The following is a 25,329-nucleotide window of genomic DNA, read 5'->3' as shown; positions in this document are numbered from 1 at the left end:
CAGGCCCAAACACTGTCAGACACACACCAAAACCTGGCACATGCCACAGAACACACACACAGCACACTGCAGTTAGGACTGAGTTCTGCTGCTGTTTCCACAGCCCTGGCTGCAGTTTAAGTCTCTATGACATTGACACCAACACCCCTGTGAACATCTTTGAGGGCACAGAAAATAAATGTTTATACATAGCTTTGAGATTTTTCTGCACATACAGGTTTTAAAGCTGGGGGTACAGTTTGGCCTTCAATTAAAGTCAACATATAAAGAACAATTTCACTTAGAGAGCTACATTAGCAAGAGCCCCAACCCCTGAAGAGGTTTCTCTATAGAAAGAGAAGAGGAGCAGAAAGAAGGAGAAGTTACTAGAAGACTTTTGGGTTTTACAGAATACTAACACTGTCCTTAAACGTATGGTGATGAAGTGTTACATAAACGTACGTGTGGTATGAGACCACTAGAGGGGAGTAAAGTAACTTACAAGTGAATGTTTCCTCCACTCGGTTTTGCTGTACAAATTGCATTTGCACATGGTAATTAACAGCTATAGTAAAGCCAGAATATTAAAGAATTGCATTTGCTTAACATTCTAAGCAAAGTTGATTAGATAATTACAGGATTTCTGTAGCATTGTCCCCTCTCACTAGGCTGCAGGCTGACAGGGAACATTCATCATCTGGATGAAGCCAGAACACCAGGGATGGAATTCAGCCAGAACATTTGGCAATAGACATGGATTTCTTTACTTGTATTCAGATTTTAAAAGAAGCAATGCTACATGATGGAAACCGACTCATTTTATCAAGTGTGAAAAAGGCATTGGGCTCAAAAGCTTGCTTGGTAGGTAAGCATGTACAGGAAGGAAATGAAGAACGTTGGTTCTCACACAGATCACCATCAAAGTCTACACAAGAGTGAAATATTTACCCAAGCAAAAAGAACAGAGAGGAGCATGATTAATTTGGAAGTGCAAAATACTCTGCATCAGAATGCTGGGTGAAATCTCACTACAGCTGCAAGCAATGTGCTCCTGTATCACTGCCAGGTTGCCATCGTCTCCATTGTAAGCCATCCACACTGTGGGAGACAGGACTGCAGTGATCTGCACAAAAGAGAAAACTAAATTTCAATGGGAAATCTTAGCAACTCCCACAGAACAAAGGGAAACTTGAGAACAGAGTTCCAACTGCAGAAGAATAGCTTTGACAGTAAATTTTAAGGATGAATGACTGAAATATATATATATATGTGACTGTGTGTCTCAATACTTCTGGGAAGTGTAGCCAGCTTGATACTTTATGGGAAAAGGGACATGATACAGTAGTAAGTAGTCCTTCAAACCTCAGAGGAAAGTTCCAACTATAAAGTAAAGTAAGAGGTAGGGGCCAAAGGAGATTTGAAATTGCAGAGATGGTAAGTAGAGCCTCACAATGCAAGCAAGCCAGAGATCTTGTTAGTTGCATATCCACAGGTTATACTTAGGGAACTCGAATTTAATCATAGCAGTCTTGAAAGGCTTTCACAATCTGATAGAGTATTTTGCAAAGATTGTCGTATTTCTGCAGAACAGACAACTGGCTGAACCAGACTGAAAACCATCCATCTGTTGGGTCTAATTCCTTTCTATTGATCATTTGCTGTTCTATATTAGAACTGCAAGATAAATCAGCCAAAGAAAATCTAGGGAACAAAAATACAGCAAAGAAAAGAGTACCAGTAGCATTCTGCTACTTTGGGGGTGTTGCTAAAGAAAGTTTAAGTTAAAAAGTGCTGAACTGCAACATTACTATAATAAATTAATTGCTTCATTCTTTCCTACTGACATTGGAAGGAGGAGGGCTGAGGAACACTTTTGACCAGGAGCTGTTGATTCTTGGGCTAAGGATCATCTTGCACCTTAAACTTTACTCACCAGGGAATGATTGCTGCTGTTTTGATGTAGATCTTCACTCCTGGCCTCTACTGCTGGTTTTCATTAAGCAAAACTTAAAATTCTTGGCAGCTCTGGAGGTGCCACTGCAACAAGACACACAGTAAGCATTAGGTTAGCAAGGATTTAACTGACTCTTTACCTACCTTCACATTCTCACATACATCTCAGTTTTGGTCCCTGAAGTTGCCCAGTATGACACAACTGAAACAGCAAAACAAGAGCAGTCAGTCAAGTGGAAGGTCTCTCCTCATCGGTGTGGCCCCAGCTTCTAAATTAAATATGTAGGATCAGTAAATACTTCACTCTGCATTGAAAACACTGAGCTTTTAAACACAGGGAACTTGTTAAAAGCTGTGAAAATTGACAGTAAGAGTTATGTACACAACACTGAACAAAGCAACAGAAATAAAATGTGTTGCAAAGAGCTACATTGTCAAATTTTAAAAGCAGTATGCACATTATCCCTGAGTGTGGCATTTGGGGGAGCTACTACAGAGAATCTCTTGAACCCACCTCAGATGGAATATTTGGAAAAGTTCCATTTGGTCCACAGCAATGAGATGATGTGCCCTCAGCCGCTGCCTGAATGGTCAGGGCTGTCCTACAGGATAGCTGGATGTTTACTTCTACAGATCAAATCTGTAAGCTGGGTTGGCTTCTGAACTTGCCCAAGGATTGAATCAATCTGATGTACTGGCTTAAACACTTGTATAAGTACCTCTCACACAGGACTAAATGCACTTTTTTTTCACCCTGTGGAATTCGGGAAAATGTTTAAGCTAACCAGAAACAGCCACTCATCATCGGAAAAAAAATAAGGAAAAAATCCTCCACTTGGGGCTTAGAGGACAGCTAGTAAAAACTTTCCTTTGCAGACAAGGCCACAGCTATTTCCTCAGCTAAGAGCTTGGAATTTGGCCCTTGAACTTAACCACGGCCCGTGTTTGTTTAGGCACCAGCGGTCTCTCATGGCCTCAGTTTGCTCCCACTGACGATGACAAACCCCACCTCACTGAAGAGGAAGTGGGGTTGGATTTCTGGGCAACATGAAAGCCACCAAGAAATTCAGGAGTCTCTCATTAGAGTGCCTGTGAAAGTCTCAAGTCACAACCCAGGCCTGTGTACCAAGAGCTGAAATGCATTCTACCTGGCCAGTTGTCCTGGAATATAAACATGCAGGACATTTTGTAAAGGAAGTTAAACACATTTGTCTTCAGAATCTGTACTATTTCCCTCTTAAAATTCAAAAGATTCTCAAACTAAACTGTGATATTCAACTCCAAAAGACCAAATAGGCAACCTTAACAAATAAGCAGTTACATGTTACATATAAAGGCATACAAAACATCCTTGAGAGAACAGTCAGACTTTCTTCTTCTAGTATCACAGAACAATAGCAAGCAAAACCTTTTTACTTACAACTCCCATATTACTGTGGCTGTGAATTGCTGGCCCATGACTATTAACTGCAACAAGTATGATTTAATCACCCCCTGCCTAAGCCAGCGGCAAAATTCTCTGCTCGTCACAGGATCACTGGAAATGAAATGCCATGCCAAAGAAAGGGAAAAGTCTAGGGAAAAAGATACATTTTGAAATTCTCTTTAAAATGTGAGCAGGCCTTTAAAATAGGAGATTTCTAAACATCAGCAGGGCAAATTACTACATCTTCAGTTTAACCTGATAACCTATACTAATTAAGAAACACCGAAAGAATATGGTCATTCTAATTGATACCTTTCTTATGCCCAGTATGAGCTATTTTTTGCTGTATCAAAGGGAAGCATAATTGAAATGTAATTTGTTATGATAATTTAATGGAAAACGCAAGCATATTTGCTTTTGTTGTGGGAACACAAACAGAGGGTTACAGGAGGTCCTTCAAAATGGAAAAGTCAATTAAAATACTAACTTCAAACAAACCCCAAAACATCTCTCATTACACTCTGAAGAAATTTTGATAACCATTTAAAAATGACCACAAGTTACAGTATCTTGGTTTTAGATAAACACTGCACACTAAATGGAATATAAAAATAGATTCTATTTAATAAATTTGTATCTAGTGCACTATAAACATTTATGAAAGCGTTATTACAAAAGTAAATAAAAGTCTGCAATAATATTTCAAGTAACTTGATAAAATTTGTTAGTGTAACATTGATCACAAAATGGACACAGTAGAAGAGGTTTTCCTCAATCATCACACTTTTATTTAAACATCAAGTTAATTTTTTCCTTCAAAAAAGGACTGCTAGTATTGGTTCAAGTTAGAGTGGGCTAATTAAAAAACACTATCTTGCTGAGAATGGGGATCTCACATCATTTTTCTCCAAGCATTTGTTGCAACATTTTCCATATTTGAATCTGATGTTGCATTGAGTTGTGGGACAGCTGAATTTGATTTGTCAAGAGTTGAGGAATGAAGTATACTCTGGGTTTGTTATCTGCTGGCCTCTACTGTAAAATTCTGTGCTGCTTTCTGTACTGAGAATCTTGCCACTGCCACTAGAAATGTCTCTCCAAGGACTAACATTTTCATCTGTGAGGGAAAATGACCTGATGTGAGAAAACTCTTCACAGTACACAGTCTCTGCTTGAACATTAGTGTTGGCTTTTTGTCGAGGACAGAAGAGAGGCATTTCACCACAATCCAGAAGCAAGCTTCCATTCCTGGAACTCCATTCACTGCTGCTTCCTTCATCTCTTTCTGGAGTGTCTTTAAAATCAAATTCCTGACTTCTCTTAGACTTAGTTTTCCATTTTCCACATGATTGGATACATTTATCTTCTTTCAAGCCTGTTCTTCCATTCTTGCTCTTAAGCATACGATGAGTTGGCCCAGAGCTGGTGTGGCCATTTGTAACACTGGGTACTTGCAGATCTTGTAGTGTTCCTTGACCAGCAGAGGGAGGACCAACACCAGTACTCACAGCACACAAAGGTCCTTTGTCTCTATTTGCAACAGGGCCATATTTTTCTCTTCTTCCATCTTCATTTGGATAACATTCTGATAGAACACCTCTAGAAGCACCATCCAGATTTTGAGAACTATTCCTATTCTGAATATCTGAAGCCACTGTTTCACAAAGCACATGTTGAGGTTTGGTCCGTGTTGCATCAAACTGCTGTCTCAAGTCACGTGGAACACATTTCTGGACAACTTTATCAGTGGCTTTTTCAGTACTGCTTTCACTACATGATTTGCTTTCCATGTGGTGTGACCTTGTCCGAAGCACACAATCTCTTTTGGAGCACTCACCTCCAGGATCAGAATTTAAATGCAGAGCTAGGAGAGAAGGGGAAGAGATAGATAATTGAAGATGTTAATACTGGAAGAAAAGCATTTTCATTACTACATGCATTAAATCAATGTGACCAAGAAGGACCCCAGAATGCAGCACACCTGGGCGGGCAGATTTGCGCTGAGGAACGTGCCGAAGAGGCGTTTCCAGTCCTTTAGCCATTGTAGCAAGTTTACTGGCAGCATCCATTATTTTCTTTTCAGCTCTGTCAAGAATCGTAGAACACGAGGAAAAAAACCAAAAACAAAACCAAAAACAAGTTTAAGGGTAATTCAACTCTACATTTTACTTCAAGGCAATGTTATTGAGAGTCAGAGAATACTGAAAGGACAGTGTGCCAGGCAGCTCAGCAGTGACCTGGCACCAACACATGCAGCCTGGCAAGGCTTCAGGCCAGACACATTGATCCAAGATGGGCAAACACCAGACTAATACCCACACACCTCTCGCACAGCCAACAGTCATTTCCAAACACCCTTGAACCTACCCTTCGTGTTTGCCACTATCAGTGAGCAGCTGTTGAAGGCATGTCAAGTAGTACTTGCGCATTTTCCGTGCTGTCTCTTGGCGCTCTCTTAAAACCTCCACTTTAATCATTTCAGCAGCTCGTTCCTTGCTTTCACGGATATAACAAAGCATATCACCTAAAAATACACTTCATTAGTACCAGTTTTCCCCCACAGTGAGGAAAAAGCCAACACCACAAACTGGGATTGTCTAGCAGACCTGGAAAAAGTCAGCATGGACATGGATTTACCTGCCAACATTCCACCAAATCCTCGTGCCAGTTTTTGCCTACTGGATGAATGCCAGGGAAAACCACAGCAGGTCAATATGAAGCATCAGAAAGGAATTCAGTTGTCTAATTCTGCATCTTAAGCAGCCACAGGAATTTGGGAAGAACGTTAGCTGGTAAAATACGGGTCTAGAAATTTTTCAATGGCCATGCAACTAGAATTACCTGCTGCACTCAGGTAAGGCCTGGTGCTACACTTAATCCTTTCTCCTCACCCAGAAAGTTGCTGACTAAGCCAGAAGGCAGGATACAGCACAAGAGAAAAGCAGATTTTCTCTCAGGACAAGCTGCAGGCTAGGTAGGTTTTCTTCTGGAGAAACAAGATCAGTTCTCAAAATACACTTTAGTACTTTAACAGACATACTACAGTACAACAAAGCAAGGATGGTAAAACAAGGCTTTGCCCATCACAATTATATGTTAAATTTAGGATGACAATTCCATTTCTCACAGTCACTGTAGTAAGATGGAAAAATTTACTTCTCATGATTTGGTTATCAGATTCCTGTCCAAGCTGACTGAAGGAAGAAGCAACAAAGTAATTTGTTTTCCTCCACTAAATTTTAACTAAGATTTTAGTACTTACACTTAATCTTGCTCAAAGCTTTAATGTAGTGAGCACGCATTTCTTCCAGACCCTTCACAGAGTCAGAGGATGCACAAGGTTTTGAGATGCCTCCCCTTGACAGTGACCTGAAATGCATACATATCACACTGCAGAAAAAAAGCAACGTATGTCTCCCCAAAATAAGAAATCATTTCATTTAGTTTTTTAAATACCTTGGTGGTGATCCCTGGTCTTTCAGTTTAGTCTTCATCTCAGGGTTTTCTGCAATTAGAGCTCCTGGAACCATCTCATTTTCTATTAAAAAAAAAAAAGAACCATAAATCACTCCATTTCTCTAGATTCAAGTTCAAGGTATGTTTATATAATAACTGCTGCCTTTGGTACAAGAGCTCGATGTCCCAAAGCACCATTAGTTGCAGTAACAAGCAGATAGGAATCAATCCCAACACACTCTGAATGAAGTCCGAATATAAAAATTGTCAGCAATTAAATAAGCTTAAAGCCTTCATATGCCTTTACTAACACTAAACTGAGATATCAATCATACCTGGAGAGAAAGGACAGGATAAAAAAATAACAAGGGTGGTTTTGACAAACACTGAAAAAGAATTATAAATTTGTGGGTTAGCAACCATGCCTTCAAGATATAAAGATATAAGATAAAACTTGGTTGGTTTTGTTGTTTTATTGTGGTGAGGGGGTTTTTTTGTTTGTTTTGAGGTTAATAACCAAAACCCCAGTCTCCACTGAAAATTAAAAAATCCAACAGATGAGAGAATCAAAGTTGTCTTTAGGTGACTAACAATCCTAACCTTGGATTTGCCCTGACTTAGCTTCATATTCCTTCACAGAAATGTGAAGATGTTTGTGGGCCATCTCCAGCTCTCTTTTCAAGTCCTGGCACACAGCCTCTCTTTTTTCAAGCTCCTGGCAGCAGCATTTGCAGCACAAATCTTCCTGAGACCCAAGGTTCGTTTTTGTACATTTCTGACTTGCAACAGTAATTGCTAGAAGTTATACATCAAAATGGGACCAAAAAAAAGAATCAAGCCCAAACTAATTTCAGTGTTCCACTCAGTTCTCTTCTCACTGGAAAAAGTGTGCAATATTTTAGCCCAGTTAAACTAATCACAAGAGGCTGTTCCAGAAGGTGCAGCAGCATCTATCAATTCATAGAGCCCTCACAGCCTCAATGCACTTCCATCACTGATGATCTGAGTTCTCCAGTCAGCCAAAAGACTTACAGGTTAAATGCTTTTAAAAATTTTTTAGGGTTTTTTTGTTTGGTTTTTTTTTTTTAAACCCACAGCCAAGCAGGGTCTTTTGAAGTCAGCTGAAGGAAACTGTCCCAGCTGGAAAGCCTCACACACGTCTGAGCCTGGTTAAGGGATACACAAAGACTGGGCTCCTTCCAGGACAGCGATGGCTGCTCCCCACAGCCAGGCCAGGGCGCTCTAGAGACAGGAGCACTGCAGTGCTGGTATTGTTCTGTGTTAATAGTCTGCTTGTTATGTTGGTGTTGAAGGAATTCAAGCCACACTACAGGCACAGAGCCAAAAACTCTCTTGGGTTTTGCTGCTTTATGTTTTTCAGTTGCGTAAGAACTCAAACTAAACAGAAAGCCCCAGGGACATCTGTCCCTCCCATGAAGTTTTTTTCCCATCTACACTGGCTCCAGTTTTGCCATGGTACACGACAGCCTTGGAAAGAGCTACGATGCTAAAGTTCATACTAGGCATAGGCACTGGGGGCAAAGGGAAGAAGGGGAAAAAAATAAAAAAAGAGAGAAACACCACCCAGGGATTCACACTTTTTCAACTAAATTCTTGACCAAAAGAACCAGAGATGACTACTATGCCAGGTCAAGCAAGTTCTTAACACAATAGTATCTTTTACATGAATGCAAAATTCCTTGTCTTGTGTCATGCCAAGAGCAAGCAGTATAATTCAATCTTCGAAGCTCCAATCTAGTATTACCCACTTACAAAACATAGTTTAGACCATGCCCTGCAGATCGTGGCCAACACTGCCTTGGATATAAACTGTTACATACTCCAAAAGTTTTACTGCTAACAACCTCCAAAGAATACACACACCTCTAGCAGATGAGACAGCTATTTCTCTCCTCCTGAAGAAGGCTTTAAAAAGCAGAAAGCTACTAGCATTTGATAAAGTGAAACCCCAAAGCCTAGCATTAAATCAGTAAACTGGAGACCAGTACCATTTGTTGCAGTTTGTGACTTTAAGTTAGCTTATGCAATATTAAACAACCTTACAGTCAGAAGAACTGTATCTTCTTCTATCACCCAAATACTTACTAATTAACTAACTTTGCATTGGGGTTATCAATAGGACATTGACTATTAAACACTGCTACTAACAGGCTTAATTTGATGATATGCAATCTGCCAGATTAAGATCAAACCCAATACCTTTGTCTGTTCCAGCTTCCTGCAAGGGAGTCTGTCTTCTCAGTCTCCTTTGTGCTTCTGCTTGGTGCCCAGCATCACACACAGGGAGTCTTCCCACATCCCCAGTGTTTCCTGCACCATGTTGTGGGTAAGGGTATGATTCTTTATTTGCATTACTGACTAGCTCTTCGTATTTCTGCAATGGAAAAACACTTCCTGAAAACCCAACACAGCAAAATAAGTGTTCCACACCACAACCAACCCGGGCAACCAAGTAGCTTTAGTGATTTTAACATAGGCACTTTAAATCTGCAGTAGAACTACAGATTACAAGTCAAATCATGAAGAAAACATCTATTCTATGATATAGAAGTTTTATTTAGCTTAAAGCATTGCAACAGCACTGCCTGATTATCTTGAGTATTGTTTGGAAATGTCAGTAGCCCTTAACATTGGAGAACTACACCCTGTCTTTGAACAGCTGAAGTTAACTTGATTTAAAAGAGACAAAAACATTACTAGGATATTAAAAAGAATTCACTAGATAAGGTGGTTCAAGCCAACCAATGTTTTGAGATTCAAAGGCATATTAACAGTTTACCAAGAGGCATTTCTGCTGCAGAAGGTGCACAAGGCACAGGAATAAAGCTCCTGATTCTCTTTGCCATTGTGGATACGACTTGTGACATGAAAACATTTAAGGCACACTTGCTGAACAGAAATACATTGGCACTAAAGAAATGTTAGTATCTCATCTTCTCTGTCCTATTCTCAGATAATTCCCCAGCTACTAAATGCTGGGTGGCAGTGGCATTTCCAGTGGGATGCTCCCTACAACAAAAAAACTTATTACAAGCATAAGCACTGCAAGAAGAAGAATCCGCTAAAAAAACAGAAACAAAAGCTTTGGGACACAATCTGACTCAGCCTCAAACTCCTCTAGAAGAGGGTAAGACATCTTTCCTCATTTGGGCAGGCACACTGAAAAAGATTTCCTAGAGGCACAATAAAATAGGCAAGACTTATTCCCAAGACAGAGCTGACTAACTGACAAACCGACCTACTGCAGGCAATTTGCAAAAAGGATTTACTGGTTGCATTTTTATTTGCATAAAGAGGAGGGAAAAGAAGCATAAACATGATCCACAATCACTATCCAATCACAACTGCAAACTGGATTTTGCAGCTATGCAAAAATCTGAGGTGGTTTCAGTCATTACAGCCCACCTAAGAGATTACAAGGAGCCTTCAACAGGCTCCCAATCTTAAGCAGGTGGATAAATATCCTTCATTTACAAATCTTTGCATAAATGACATTCCTAACTTTTCTCTTCTTTAAAGACTGAAGATATCAAAGCCACATCCTTTCCCTTTTGACTTGCTAATAGTAGATTTAGCCTCCTTTAGTTTTAGAGTACACTTATCAATGAACACTTATCAATGTTGAATTTTCTGTTTCTCACAATTACATGGCTATTTCATGGGAGAAAACAGGCCTGACTGACTTCTCAAATCCCTTGTCTGATTGGCAGTTACAATTTACAGAAATATTACCTCTTTCCATTCTCGCTCTTTCTTTTGCAGAATTGTGCAGACTGTGGTTCTATAGGCCTTCTGTAAACAAGCCTTTAGTTTGTCTTTGCCTTGACTGGCTAATTGAACACGAGAGTCAAAACACTTGTCCTTCCACCAATGTTTACTCTGTGTGCACTTGACTAGTTCTTCATGAATTTCACTCAACAAATACTCCAGCTCAACCAGAGTCTTCTCCTCATACTGATTAATTTCATCCTGCAGTCTCTTGGCTTCCTGAGCCTCCCATTCTTGCTGCTTCTGATCTAGTAACATCTTTATTTCTGCTTCTTTCTGAATGGAGAGATCATTCTTCTGCTTTGCAAGGTCTTCCTTTGCTGTTGCAAGGACCTCCTTAATTCTGTTTCTATGATCATCTAAGAATGACTGGTAGTCTCTCTCATTTTGCTCTTGTATCTGCAGAATCTCTTCTTGCTTTTCTTTGTTCCACTGCACACGGGCTTTTGCTACTTCTGCTTTGACAGCTGCAGGGATCTCCTCTTTCTTTAGCTCCAATTCCCTCCTCAGAGAAATTATCTTTTCTTCAAGTTCTTTAACTCTTAGTCCAGATCTCTCTGTGCTTTCATATTCTTTCTTCCATTTCTCCTCCGCCGCTGAGAGAACCAGCGCTAACTGGCAAATACACAACACAGTCATTAGAAATATATACACACATCCATAGATACATAAAATGTAACTGAGTCATTATAAATCTATTGGAGATCTAATTTTTTTAATAAAAATTAAACCTATATAGGCAAAAAAAAAAAAAGGTTGTGGAGCAGAGTACACAAGGAAGTGTGAGTCCTTAGTGACTCCCTGTGCCTATGTCTATGTTCATTCCTCAGTAAAATATGGGATTTGGAAGACTTAACTGTTTATCAACACACATATAGTAGTATTTTGGGCTACCTGTTTTGCTGTAGTCTTTTGGTGTTCCTTTTCCCATTTTTCTTGTTCTATCTTTAAATTTAGTTTGTACTCTTGCAGCCACTTGGCATGAGCTTGGGTTAAAGCTGTGTCTACCTTTAAACAGATAAAAAAATCTGCTTCAGTAGGTAGGTAGGTACACTGAATACATTGTTATTATTACTTTCATGTAACACTCCAAGAACAGACTTCAGTTTGGATTGCCGATGTTTACAGCAATCAAAAGAATCAGACCAGCAGCACTTCATGCATTTCTTGATGCAATAATTATGCCAAAACTAAAAATACTAAATTTATTTTTAACAAAATGGTATAAAATCTGAGTCAGTGTTGCTCAGTTCTGTTCAAAACTGCAAAACTTATTCAACAGTGTGAAAAACAAACCACATGTTACAGTCTTTTCAGAACTTTTTAAAGAACTCTATTTCCAATACGGCAAATAATACTGAACTTAAGAGGAAATTAGTGGAGGAGTCCACTTTTATTTTTAGGGGACTAAATTGGACACAGCAGCTTCACAGACTCCAGGCAGGCAGAACAATTATTTGTTACCTGGCTGGCAAGATTCTTACAGTATTTATTTTCCAGTTCTAATTCAAACTCTTTTAAGGCCTCTTCAGAGGCTGTACTTTCTTTCAGAGCCTTCTGGATCTGCAGCCTCTGGTCTTCAACAGGCCCTTCTAACTCTTGAGTTGAAACTTCATCCACAACTGTAACTTGGTCAGTTTGGCAGCTGCAGTCATTACATTCAACTACAGTTCTTCTCATTTCTTCCAGCCTACTTTGCCATTCTCTTTCTAATTTGGCAAAGACTTGTTCTTTATTCTAAGGAAAAAATATTTTTTAAGAAAATCTCCTCAGTGTCTAAATAAATAGACTTCATTGGTGTTTAGCAAACGAAACATTGTTCACACCAATGATCCTCCTTAATGGGAGAAGAACAAAACCATGCACAGAGAGGAGAGTTTGGTGGCTCATCAGAGCTTTTTTCTATAGGATAGGATACAGAAAGGATTTCTACATCATACCTGAGTGAAACAACAGAAAGCATAACCTTCACTCAAGCATCAGGGTGGAAAACTCCAGCATATTACCAGTTGTGACATTCAGGGTATTCTCTTTGTTACTTTGCAAGATCTAGGTTTTAGGTTTCTTTAAAAATATGAAACATGTATAATACCTAATGACTTCTTCAGAAGCTTTTAAAATGACACATCCTTAACAGCCACTTCCAATGGTAGAATAACAGCACATAAACCTAAAGTTCTCTTCAGAAAATAAACAACAAAGCAAATTGAAATTCCCTGATCTAAGTTTCACACCTCTTTTTCTTCCTTTTCCCAGTGAACTTTGGCTAATGCAACTTCCTCTTGAACTTGCTGGGTTTTTTCTTCCAGCCACTGCTTCTTTGCTGCTACCATCGACCTGATGTGTTCCTCTTCAAGCTCAGTCCTCAGAAGTTTAAGGGAGGCTTCTTTTTCTTCTAGTAGCTGTTTCTTGAGCTAGACCAAAAATAAATAAATAAACAACAATTGCTCTGGTACAAAGTGATGAGAATGCATGAGACACATGATTAACTCTCTAGAGGCTGTGCACTGATCTTACTGATGACTCCTAGACAAGAGATTCAACTCTCAACAAAGGTGTTTCAAGATATTATATCAGAGGTTATTAGGGGCTATTGCTGTAAAGTAAGTTTTTGTATCAATCATCTTTACTCCCCTCATACTTTGAGCTGCACCTCTTTACTGTTCTTGCTTACCCACACAGTTGATCTACTTGAGTCATTGCACACTGGTATCTTCAGAAATGCGAAGTTTTTAATCAAATCAGTCTGAATTCATTACTACTTAAAGCCCAGTATTTTTTAGATCAGTTTTATGTAGGGAGAAGTAAACTTGTATCATCATTCAGGGCTTTTTGAAAATGTCTTTGGCTGTAAAAGCTCATAATGCTGACTAAGCGTCCTCAGAGGTCAGAATTATGGGAGTTCACTACATGAAAACAAACAGCTATTGGAAAGTGTTACTTCTACAATATTTTAAAGCCCAGGACACAACACCAGCTTAATCCAAAAACCAGTAATTCATATGCATGAGCTTTCTGAAACAGTTGGCATCTCTTCCAAGTAGGTTCTGCAAACATTTGCACAATTAAACACACTTATTAACATTACATCTTAAAAACAGTGTGAAATTATATGGTTTATAGGCATTTCCATTTGTACCTTCTCTTCCTTCAGCTGCTGCTCTTGTTGAAATTTCTGTCTTAAAGTAGTTTCCAAGGTGTCCTTCTCCTGACAAACTCCAATGTAACATTCCTTCACTGCAGTAATCTCCTTGTTCAGCTCCTCTATATTACCCCTTCAAAGGACAGATTACTTATTATCAGTTGGCCTCACAGGACAGCAAGCCAGGCTTAAAGTGAGTGTAACTAGCAGTGAAGGTCAGACAGGAAACATGAAAGTTTCAGTAAAAATGGAAATAATGGTAAGTCTTACTTTAACTGTGAGATTGTCTCTTCAGAAGTTTGAACGAGCTGCTGCTTTTCCACAGCAAACCTCTCCATCAGCTCTTTCTCAAAATGTGCTTTGCTGTCCTCATGATGTTGCTGATAAGTTCTTTCACACCTACAATTTCAAGAAAGGAAAAATAACTACTTGATTTCAACTACCTAGGTTCAACTTTTCTATAAGAAAATACCTTTCTAACATTGACCTCCTCTTGTACCTGATAGCTGGAACAAGATTATGTGTGCAGGGTGAAAACACATAAATTAGACTCAACCAAGTTAACAGACTTACCTGTCAATAGCTTCTTGCTTATCATGATCAAAATCCTGAACCATCTTTCTCATCTGACAACAGAGGTCTTGATTTAAGCTTTTCAGTTTTTCCTCATTTTCCTTCAGCTCCTCAATAGTTGAGGCATGGGCCTGCACAAACAAGAGTCAAGTAATATAGGGTAATATTAGAACCTTTTCTAATCACAGGTTTTAGCACAGGGTGGGGGTGTTTTGTGATTTTTTTTTTCCTGTAGTGGTAAGCAGCATCTCTGTCTTACCTCAACTTCCTGTAGCAAAGCTTCATTAGCCTTTTTGAGTCTCAGAACTTCCTCTTTTAGATTATCAGAAGCATCCCTCAAATTTGTGATGGGCTAAAAAAATGTAATTAAAGATTATATCTTTCAAGATATAAATGATTTAGCAGTTAATGCTTTAAAAAGTTAAGAGTTGTCAAATAAAAATTGTACTTAAAAATAAAAGAAACAGGAAATGATTGCACTGCAAGATCACAGTATCACTGCTATTCTAGATGAATTCTTGAAACTCAGTATGATGAAGCTCTGGAGAAGCACACACCCAGTGTTGTGTTGGCAAGCTGAATGACAACAGCCATCCAACAGAGAGCACACTTCTCCCATACAGTGTATTCCTGTCCCACATCCAGGTCACCATGTAGAGACACTGCAAGTCTGATCAATCCAGACAGGGAAGGCAATAATGGGGTGAAGAGAGATGCAATATCAAGGAGATTCCTTGTTGATCAAATTACACTGTGAAGGCCCTCTGAAGGCAATCTGTTAAATGTCCTGTTTGTATAATCTAATGGTGCTATCAGCCCTCTTGGAGAAATTACAAGGTCCATTTGGCTAAAGAAAAACATCTTTTTCCAATGAAATTTACTTCTAACAAAAGTAGGACAGACACTAAGCACTCTCAAGCATATAGGTCATCATATTAGTACTCACTTAATAATTCACATGCTGCCCAGATTCTGCTGTTCAGTTGTTTTCTTTTCAACCAAAGATACAATCCAGAGTTGCTATGAATACTCAGCTATGCATAAATTTTCATCTATTCTCATAAGAAGTTTAAACGTTGGTTTTGTTCACCAAAAACCAGGAATACTAGACTTTTAAAGAAGTATAAAAGAACAAACCTCTGAATCTCTTGATGCTTTTTCTGCTTTCAACTGCTTGTATTCCTCTAGTGTCTTCTGGCAATCTTTAAGACTACCTTGTAGTTGAGTAATCTGGTTTCTCTTCATTTTATTACTGCTTAATAAACGTTCCAGCTCAGCTTTTAATTCTACAATAATTTCATCTTTAGAGAGTTCTTTATCCATGTCTCTGTTCTGTATTGCACTATTAGGAAAGACATAACCAGTTCAGTATTTAAAAGACAAAACACATTTATCTCAAAGGCAGTGGTAGCAAAGAGAAGAGCACCTAATGCTACCAGAAATACCAGCATGTCTAAGATGCAATAGTAAAAAGCATAAGAGGACATGAATGTCAAAGCTTTTTCATCAAGTTGTAATTAATTTACAGAGAACATGTTAATTCAGCTCTTTCCTCAAAAGATTCATTCTCACACCATAGGAAAAGTTTTGAAACAACTCAACTGGTTGATGTAAAAGACAACTTCAGCTTTAAGCAACTACGTGGAGACTTTGAGAAGAAAAAGTATCCATGCATATAATCCACAGAATTAAAGGAACAGCAATATAGTCCCTATAAAATCAGAAGACCTATTAAATAGCAATTAGACAACCAATTTATGGTATTAGTACAGTTTTTCTGGGTTGATCCAGTAAAATCCTCTTTTTACACATAACTTGCATAATTTCTTGAGGATTTAAAATTTTTCTTTCAACAAGAAGCACTCAGTACCTGCAGAATCTTGGCTTCTTCCCTGTAGTTTTTTTAATTCCCAGTTCTACATAGGAATCACCCAGGCTCACATGTCGCTCTCCACCTGTATCATTCAAAAATACTCCAAGCTTGGCAGCAGATTCATACAGAGCTATTTCTTCTTTCAGTTCCATTAATTCTTCCTGAAAGGAAAAGACAGAAAAAAAAAATTACACTGACCAGGGAAACTCCAAGCCAACATATCACGGCCATGATAATTCTTCCAAAGAAAACAAATACATGGAGCTCTTCCTTCTAAATATAGTTATATTTAGCTGTACTTAGTTGAATTGTCTAGCATTAACTTACTTATTCTTTCATTTTTCATTTCTGATATCTCTACCAAAGCATATATTAAAACTACAAATTTGTTAAAATATACAAGAAATATTCCCTATTGTTCTTGTTCCAGTCCATCTATGGAGTATTATTTCTTTTGCTCTTCTGCATTCCTGCAGTCCCTGCATAGCAAAAGAGATGACACCAGAAAAGTACGTACCTGGAGAAACAGCTATTAGTCTAGTAGTTAGTAGGATTCATAGTTTCTAAGATAACACATTTAAATCAAGTATATGAACTGAATTGAAAGCACAGATTGCCACTCATGCTTTACAGAGGACTTTCTAGCATTCCTTTTTGCTGACAAAAGATAAATTTCAGAACATGGTATCTCCTCATTAAGTTATGAGGCTCCCAGCACACTGAATGTACTTTTTTTTTTCCCAAAGGCAGATTGGACATAAGTATGAGATCAGATGTGTGCCAATATAACTGCCCCACTGTGTTTTAATTGGTGAGGAGGGAGGAAGTTCTACATGCAACATTGGGAGAGGAAGTGGTAAAGATAATATACTTGTTTGCCCCAAAAATTTGAAGTGTTTCAACCACCAACCTCTTAGTTATAACACCCCCCCATCAAAAGAAAACATAAAATATTCAATAAAATTGACCTGCAAAGCCTTGTTCATGTTGTTGCTTATCATCTGTGCAGACTGAGCCTGTTGCAATTGAAACCGTAACTGATTTGTCTCCTGCATTGAGCCTATTGTAGGAAAGAAAAGGGAAAAAGAGAAAATCATAAAGATGCAAGAAAGTCTACACAATCTGAAGAAAGATCTCTGTTAAAATTAGCAATGTTGATTCTGGCAATAGGCATTAGTTTCTATTTCCTTGAGCTCGCTAGCAGCTACTAAACACATTACTATCAAAAGACTTCAATGTGTAGGCAAAAGTCAAACACACAAACTGCAAAACATTTCACAATCTATTTCTAAGATACAGGTTTCCAAGAATAAGCCCTCAGCTCCCAAACCAAGGGATTCACTAAGACTTGAATTTAGAATGGCAATTCAAGTAGAGCACCTTAACACAAAATTAAGTAACTTGCATCCAAACCCTGTTTAGTATGAAACAAAGTTTACACACATGCAGCACAAAATACATATGAAAACACTTTAATCACTGCTGTTTGGGGTTTGGAGATGGCGTTTGCTTTTATTTCTATTTGGTTTTTACATCTTAGTCTAGACATAACTGTAAGTTGGACTAATCCATGGCACTGGAAACAGTCTAGAACAGAATTAGCTTGATGTTGATTCCACTTCCATAGAAACATCAATATGCAATTTCATATTTAGAAAAACTGAAGACATTTCTGCAAGGAAAGGTAATAGTATGAGTAAAAGGCTGACCAGTTTGCAGTAAATTTGCACATTGCTTCTGGCTTTCTTCTAGGCTTCTTGTCAGTCGATTTATTATTTCTGTTTTTTCACATTTCGTTTCTTCCAGCAATTTTTCAAGTTGTTTAACATGTTCTCCTAGATTTTTGCAAAGCTCTTTCTAGAAAGACAGTATTTTTACTTGTTTTACAAACATTTAATCATCTAGAATAGTTTCAGATACAGATAAAGTCAATATATACAGGATAAAGGACAAAAATAATCAATCTGATACCTAAAGGGATAGAGGACAGTTAAATCAATGACAGATCAAACACTATCCTGGGCTGACAAGTGACCTCTTATAGCACCAAAGCTCTGTTTTCACTGGGAGGCAGTAATTGTACTCATATATAAACATACATGGACGAGAATCATTTCGTATTTCCTAGAGCAGTTACTTTTCAGCACATCAGATTATCTCCTGTAATCAATCACATACACTTAGTCTATTGCAGAAAAGAAAAATCAAGCCTTCACATTATATCAAGCCAGAGTTTAAGTCAGTTTATTTTAACTGAGTTTAAGCCAAGCTAACAAGTGCCAATACTCAGTAAAAGAGGAACTGTAGTTTCTTTTTCACTGGATATACAAAGCAGACATTTATATGGCATTACTTAATTACCTACACAGACCTGAGAGTCACAGTGCCTTGTACTTACACCTTTTGACTTTTCTATCTTCTCCCAAAACACAGGAGAGCTCCCTCTTTAAATACCACAAACATGCTACCATGTATTTTACAGCAGAGATGAAGTTGTATATTCGGTTGTAGCACTAACAGACAAAAATGTAGCAGTGCTTTTTGTTCAGAAGCAAGTACCAGTTACCTTTTCAAGTATACAACCCATCTATTTTTACATGTTGAGACAAGAATCACAGAAATTTAATTTTATTTTCTTTATTTGAAATATGAGGAAATTTTATTAAGATCTGCCTGGAATACATTGCTTGAATATTACTAACAGTGGAATTGATTCTTATGACATATCAAGTAGAATAATTACAGTTAGCTCTACAACCATATGACACAATCTATATCAAATTCTATCTTAAAGGCAGCCTTTTACTCCTCCCCTACTTTAAAATCCTTACTTCTAAAATAAAGCCATTGTTGAGTGGTTAGTCATCCTTCAGCATTTTGAGACCAAATTGTGGTAACAGACTACTCAATAAAAAGTTTCTCTTGTTTTTTTCTTGCAAGAATATCACATTATTTCTTAACTAGTCCTTTTCTTTCCCAGAGTTATTTGCAGAACTCTTTCAAAAAAAGATTGTGCACAGAAGAAAAGCTCAGGAGAGCAACTAAGACAATGAATTCCTGCCTCCTCTGCAAACTCACAATTTGAACTTGTAACTGCCTGGAGATGTTTATGAAAACATAACACACAGGCTTCATAATGCTGAGACTTTTCTTTGCATTTTTCTTAGAAGCTTCCAGAAGGTGTTATTAGAATTGTAGGTCAAAAAATGCAGTTTGGGAAACATGGGGAGCTCTACAGTCTCTCCAGTACTCACCATCCTAAAATAATTTCTCACCTGCTCTCGGAGTGCAGATTGTGTAGTATCAAGTTTCTGCTCTAATGACAGCACTTGCTGTTCATACTTCTGCTTGAGTGCAGAAACAATGGCCTCATGTTGTTCTCTGGCTCGCTGGAGGGCATCTGATCGCTGAAGTTCTAACAGCTGCTTCTGCATGCTTTCCATGGCCACCTCTGCTACTTTGGATTGCTTCAGCATCTGTGGGAACAGTGTTACAGTAGTTCCTAGTTACATACACGTCACTGTGGTTCCAATATTCTGTACATTAGCTCAATTTTCTTGGTGCAAGAGTTGCCACAAGTCTTCAGATAATGCCTGTGTTCTCATACACAGTATTTTCAACCAGTGACTCCTATCCATCCATCATGTATTTACCTTTTGCAAAGATCATGACCAGCATTTCAACAGACTAGCACTTCTGTTTAGTGCAAATGCACCATACATTTAACTGTAGAGGTCTTCCACAATAAAGAGTCTAAAGATATTTACAGTACCTGCTCCTCATTGGTAGTAAGAGTCTGAATTTGAGCTTCAAGGGCCTTGATTTGACCTTCAAGATGCATTTCCCGTTCCTTTCCATTCTGATAGAGCTTCTGAGACTCGTGAAGACTAAGAGCCAAACCATCCTTTTCATCTGAAGAAAGAGACATAATGGCTGTGTGAGAACCACGGCCAACCACCCAAGAACTTCATGCAAAACAACTGTTGAGTATGTGCTCTACAGAACCATTCACTCTGTCTCGTACCATGGACAACAACAGAAGACTGAACAAAACCATTCAGTCTCCATCCGGCAGCCACTGTCTCCTCCTCCAAGACACTGTTTCCAGTAGGGTACAAGATACAAGCTCCATCCTGGCAGCAGGAGGAGCTCATATCCTCCCTTACACCACTTAATGGAGAGTCCTCTGGAGGAACAGCCAAGACATAGCCAAATGGTTCACAGTTTCTCTCTCCTTTGCTTCTTTTGCATTCTAAAAACTGTAGTCTTAATTCTCTAAGTTTATACCTTTTTTTTCCCTGTTCCTATAAGAAATGGGAAACTAAATCAGTCTCCAGCACAGATTTTATAATTTTTGAAAGAGATTGTCTCTACATACAGTCTATAAAATAGCCTGTTAAATCAGAGAGCACCAAAAAAAAAAATTTTTTTTCCTAGATGTCCACTTCTTCTATTGGGGTTTGGGTGTTTTGGTGTTGACTTTTTTCCCCCCCGACTTTTAAAAGACTAATTTGGCAAACTTCTCACTTTTCCATACATTTGTGATGCCTGACACATGGGGACTCTGGAAAACAACAGTGGTCTTAAAAATACAGTAAAAGTTAAGACAGTTATGCAGTCAGGCATCAATCCAGAGACTTTTTACTTAGACAAATGTTTAGGGGAAGAGGGTTAGGTGCATATAGACCAAAATCAAGTTTATAAGTATGATAAATACTTATGGAAGTGTCTTCAAAGACATTTTCTAAATCAATTTCAGCATTTAAAAGTTGCTAGACATTAATAAAATCTAAGAATTAGAAGAAAACATTTTACCTTTGACCATTGAAAGCTGATGATTCAAAAACCTAATCTGCTGTGCACTCTTTTCTAGCTTTTCATTAAGTTCTTCCAGTTGTCTTTCCCTTGCTTTATTTAGAACTTGAAGTTGAAGAATCTGCATATTTTCTGAAGAATCTGCCAAATTTCAAACAGCATGCAGACAAGTCAGCACAGATACCAAGAACATCATTGCTGTAATTCCTGCCCCAAAATACTTATTTTATAGTTCTAAGTTCATTTGTGGTGCACAAAATCTTTTTTTTTTAATCCACATTTGATTCATATCACACAAATAACACTGGCAGCGATGGCTGAAGGATTGTGCAAACTACCATTCCAACCTAACAGCAAGCCCAGATAAAAGTTTACAGGCTGTGAACTCACAGACTTGTGGTCACTACAAATTTACAACCTCTCTAACAAAGTAGTTCTGTCATTTGCAGTGTATCTAACAGAAATTCCCAACGTGGCATCACTCAGAGGGCACTTCCTAAGGTACAGTGAGTCATTATTTCCCATATTATGGAAGGAGACAAATGCGTGAACAAAGTCTGACATCAAGCGATCAGAAATAATTTTTCAGTTTCATCAGTCAAAACTACATTTTTAATGCCTGAAACTCACATACCCTGAACAAAAAGAGACGATTTCTAGATAAAAAGGATTATAAACTTCAATGTACTTTTAGTTGTCCTCTTACTGAGAAACTACTGAAATCAACATGTTTTCTATCACTGATTTCTAGTGAACCTTTTACCCAACTTTATTTCAAGTCTAAGCATCAAACACTTACTTTCATCATTGCCCAAGAATTCATGTTGCAAATCTTCAAACACTTCATTTCTTCTGTTTCCTTCTTGGATTCCTGGAATGTTTTGATGAATACCATTTTGGTATGGTTTATAAGTCACTTTGTAAGATTCTGGTGATTGGCCATTGACAACATCAGATGCAACAAATTGCTGTTGTGACAATATATACATAAGAGGAAATAAATTAAAACCACAACTGTAGTCTTGCTCAGTGAAAATATTTTTCATTTGACAGGTTGACATTAAGAAGAGTTCTAGTCATTAAGAAGAGTTTTTCATTTTCAGGCTTCAATCCAGCACACCATTTAAGCATGGTAGAACTTTTCATGAAAGCTTCCACCTTATAAAAGTGGTGTAGTGTTAACTTAAATAGAGTAAACACACACTTAAGTGAATCACATTCATTCTACCTCATGGAATTCTACCAAGACAACAGGAGAAAGAAAAAAAAAATCATAACATGAACATATGAAAATTCAGTTATTAACATCTCATTTTTTTACATAGGCTACAGAAGCCTCCCATCACTGTTTGAACTGATTGTAAAAGACTGAAGGCATTTAGAAATATTACTACCAATAGCTAAAGACCTGTGGAAATTTTCCAAGAGACCGACAAATGTGCCAGCTTCTAAAATACCTTAAGATGTTCCTTTGGATCATCTGAAAAATTTATTATTTTATTTTGCTGATTGTTAAATTCTGGTTTATGGCCATTTGTATAAGGTCTGAAGTTTTCAGGAAGATGATACACATTGGTCTCTTGGTAGCAGCTTGGAGAGTTAAACCCATCTCTACCAAGAAACACATCATCAGGACCATCTTGGCCATCCTGGCCACAGTAATCTTCTTTAACATCATATAAATGTTTCTTCTCTTCATCATTATGTAGGCCATTCCAATTCTTCCCGTGTTTTTCAACATGATCAATTTGCTGGTCACACAAGAATTGTTCAGGATATAGATTTTGTCCTTGTTCATAGCCCTATGAATGGATATGAGGTTTAGAATTGCTCTCTCAAAACTCAAATTTCACTCCACCCTCTTTTTTCTGAGGTTACCAGCCCTCAAGTTAGAAATACTTCAAATGAATTCCAAAACACATCCCCTATATGTATTTCTCTAATGAATATTAACAATATTTAGCATGTTATTATGAACAAGCAGTAATTACATCCCTGCTCATACAAGCTTACATTTGGAGGATCATTTATCAATGGATGATTGTTCCACCTTCCATCAATCTTCCCAGGCTCATGTGACCTAGGGAGACACAAGCAGCTTATCTATGTGCTAATAACTTCAAGGAAAACCCACAAACCATCTTTTCTGAAATTAAGGCACATCTAGTTTACTGCAAATTGCACTACAGCTCCTCTTTTACTTGGATTAGTTTTACATTTGCTCTATTCTTGAAAGCACAACATAAATAATAAAAAGATGGTGCCAAATGCCTTACTGCTCCTCAGCCTCCTGAATGCTACAGTCTGAGTAACTGGAGAGTTGGTCTCCACTGTCCTCCAGCATATCATGGGGAAGGTCTGTCAACAACTGTTGCAACTGAAACAGAACAAACAACATTCAGTTTATGCTCTTCAGGAAAATTAATACAAGTTCAGCCCAAAACCAGTGGCAAAGCAGGCCACTTGCACAAAATCCTGGTTTTCTTCCTCCAAGGAAGAATTCACAACACTGGAATTCACAAAGAGACTTACACTACAGAATGCTTACTAGACCAGAGTACCAACCAAAGCATTTTTCTGCCAAACTCTTGTTAAGAAAAGAGCTGCACCAGAAAGAGATAAGGGAAATGCCACCTGGGAGACATGCCCCAGGACAGACTAATTTCAAAAAATGATGTGCAAACTGATCATGCCAGGGTTTCTCCTCACTAAATTCCAGGCAAGAGAAGTAGTGGACACTCAAAACATGCCCTTTCTAAGAAATCTGGATAGAAATCCAGATAAGAACTTGCTAGTCAGTATCACTATGTTCAAGAAGTCGTCACTGCAATGATTAGTGCTCTGCTCTGGACCAAGCAACTGGAAACAAACAGAGAAAAACACAACTAAAACACACCTGAACTTCTTATGCTTTTCAAGAGTGGCAATCTGCACCCTCTTTTGTTCTTACCAGACTACATAAACCTTTTTCTTTCTTTCTAAGCACTGAAAAGGTAGGAAGAAGCTAAATTCACAAGCCTTCAGATTAAATTACTTAGTTATTTTTCACCTCTTGTTCTCTCGCATAATCTTCTTGGTCATAGTCTTCATCTTCATGTTGAGTTTGTAGAGCTCCACTATCAAAGTCAAGGGACATTGTTTTCTAATATGGATTTTGCGTATACAGCAAAACCTACCAAAGGACAGGAAAACATCACACATGAGTAAAATACAAGAGGAAACAAAAAGCACCAGCCTCATCACCTGAATTACTTAGCACAAAAATATAATTTTTTAAAAAGCCATTGCACATTACTTACTTGTTTCTTACATGTCCAAGCCTACTCACTTCCAAGAATTTAGCATTTAAAACAAGTATTTGGGGTTTTCATAGGCAGACATTATATAATTTCAAAAGTTCACTTATAACCAGACCTTATTTTCTGCTAGTTCTAGTACTGTACAGTATACATACGATGTGCTCCATGAAGATAGCTATATCCATTTCTACATCTTGCTTCGTAGTCTTCCAGAGACTGACTACATTTTGTATAAAAAAAGGAAAGTATGCTGTTCCTTGCACATTTGGATAACAGCTCCAAAACGAAAAATAGGAAAAGTATCACAGAAATCTGAAAAGCATCACATCAGTTCCAGATTTCACTGCTTAAGGAAGAGAGACTTGACTCCCAAGGGCTTGCCAACACGGGGCGGTGTGTTCACTCTACGATACTTTGTATAGGGGCTGGTCCACCTTAGGTTACAAGATAAGCTACTCCCTATTCAAGAGACACTTGTTTGGGCCCACAGGTGTAGTACAAACTGAAGTCTTCACTTGGTATTACATAACATTACAAGAGCATTATTTCCAGGTTAGAAGTCACGTCATCCTTTAAGGATCTTCTTGCCCACAGCTGTCCAAGGAAACTCCAATGGAGCTGGCAGGAGGCCTCACAACGCAGCTCCTGTCTCTGTGCACCCACTCTCACAGGAGGCTCTGAGGCAGCCCCTTCCCCCACACCGCATCAGCTGTACACGACCACCGGCCCTGTCCCCTTTCCTTGGGGCCTCCCCAGCCCCGGGAGCGAAGGCAGCCGGACGAGGGTGCACAGCCGTCAGAGCCGTGACCAGCCCCGGGCAGCCGGACCTGGACGGGCCGGGTCAGCTCCAGGGGCGCGGGGCGAGCTCGGCCGCCGCCACCTCCGCCCTCTCAGACGGCGGCTCGGGGGCAGCGGCGGCGATGCTGCCATTGTTCAGTGCACCTCCCGTAGGGCCTCCAGGGCCGGAGACGGCGGCAAAGCGCGGCCCGAACAGCGAAACCCACCTGAGGCGCCCACCGGAGCC

At 38.7% G+C, this 25,329-nt stretch overlaps 1 protein-coding gene across 1 annotated transcript; it reads right to left on the bottom strand.

The window, feature by feature from the left end:
- Window positions 1-4,123: 4,123 nt before the first annotated feature.
- Window positions 4,124-25,329, bottom strand: CEP152 (centrosomal protein 152). Its single transcript, XM_066328414.1, has 27 exons — window positions 25,310-25,329; window positions 24,056-24,178; window positions 23,283-23,383; window positions 23,020-23,086; window positions 22,464-22,808; window positions 21,806-21,974; window positions 21,007-21,147; window positions 19,964-20,103; window positions 19,467-19,667; window positions 17,901-18,048; window positions 17,160-17,251; window positions 16,189-16,352; window positions 15,456-15,660; window positions 14,578-14,670; window positions 14,319-14,449; window positions 14,016-14,144; window positions 13,743-13,878; window positions 12,838-13,017; window positions 12,068-12,340; window positions 11,498-11,611; window positions 10,568-11,218; window positions 9,035-9,209; window positions 6,815-6,896; window positions 6,621-6,727; window positions 5,726-5,882; window positions 5,340-5,443; window positions 4,124-5,222 (listed from the first exon to the last, which is right to left on the bottom strand). The coding sequence occupies exons 2-27, from the start codon at window positions 24,140-24,142 to the stop codon at window positions 4,342-4,344; spliced, it is 5,073 nt and encodes a 1,690-aa protein (XP_066184511.1). The 5' UTR covers window positions 24,143-24,178; window positions 25,310-25,329; the 3' UTR covers window positions 4,124-4,341.

This window comes from Sylvia atricapilla, chromosome 13 (genome assembly GCF_009819655.1).
Source record: "Sylvia atricapilla isolate bSylAtr1 chromosome 13, bSylAtr1.pri, whole genome shotgun sequence".
Classification (NCBI taxonomy): domain Eukaryota; kingdom Metazoa; phylum Chordata; class Aves; order Passeriformes; family Sylviidae; genus Sylvia; species Sylvia atricapilla.
Note: the sequence above shows the minus strand (reverse complement) of the source record. Positions and strands in the feature narration are given on the sequence as shown.

What these genes read in the sequence shown, in the direction of transcription:
- CEP152 (XM_066328414.1), bottom strand. Translation starts at nt 24,142, where the DNA reads ATGTCCCTTGACTTTGATAGTGGAGCTCTACAAACTCAACATGAAGAT. An exon ending in ATCCAAAGGAACATCTTAAG is followed by an intron (nt 21,975 to 22,463) that starts GTATTTTAGAAG and finishes TTGTCACAACAG; the next exon opens with CAATTTGTTGCATCTGATGT. An exon ending in AGCAGCTGAAGGAAGAGAAG is followed by an intron (nt 13,018 to 13,742) that starts GTACAAATGGAA and finishes TTTTTGGTCTAG; the next exon opens with CTCAAGAAACAGCTACTAGA.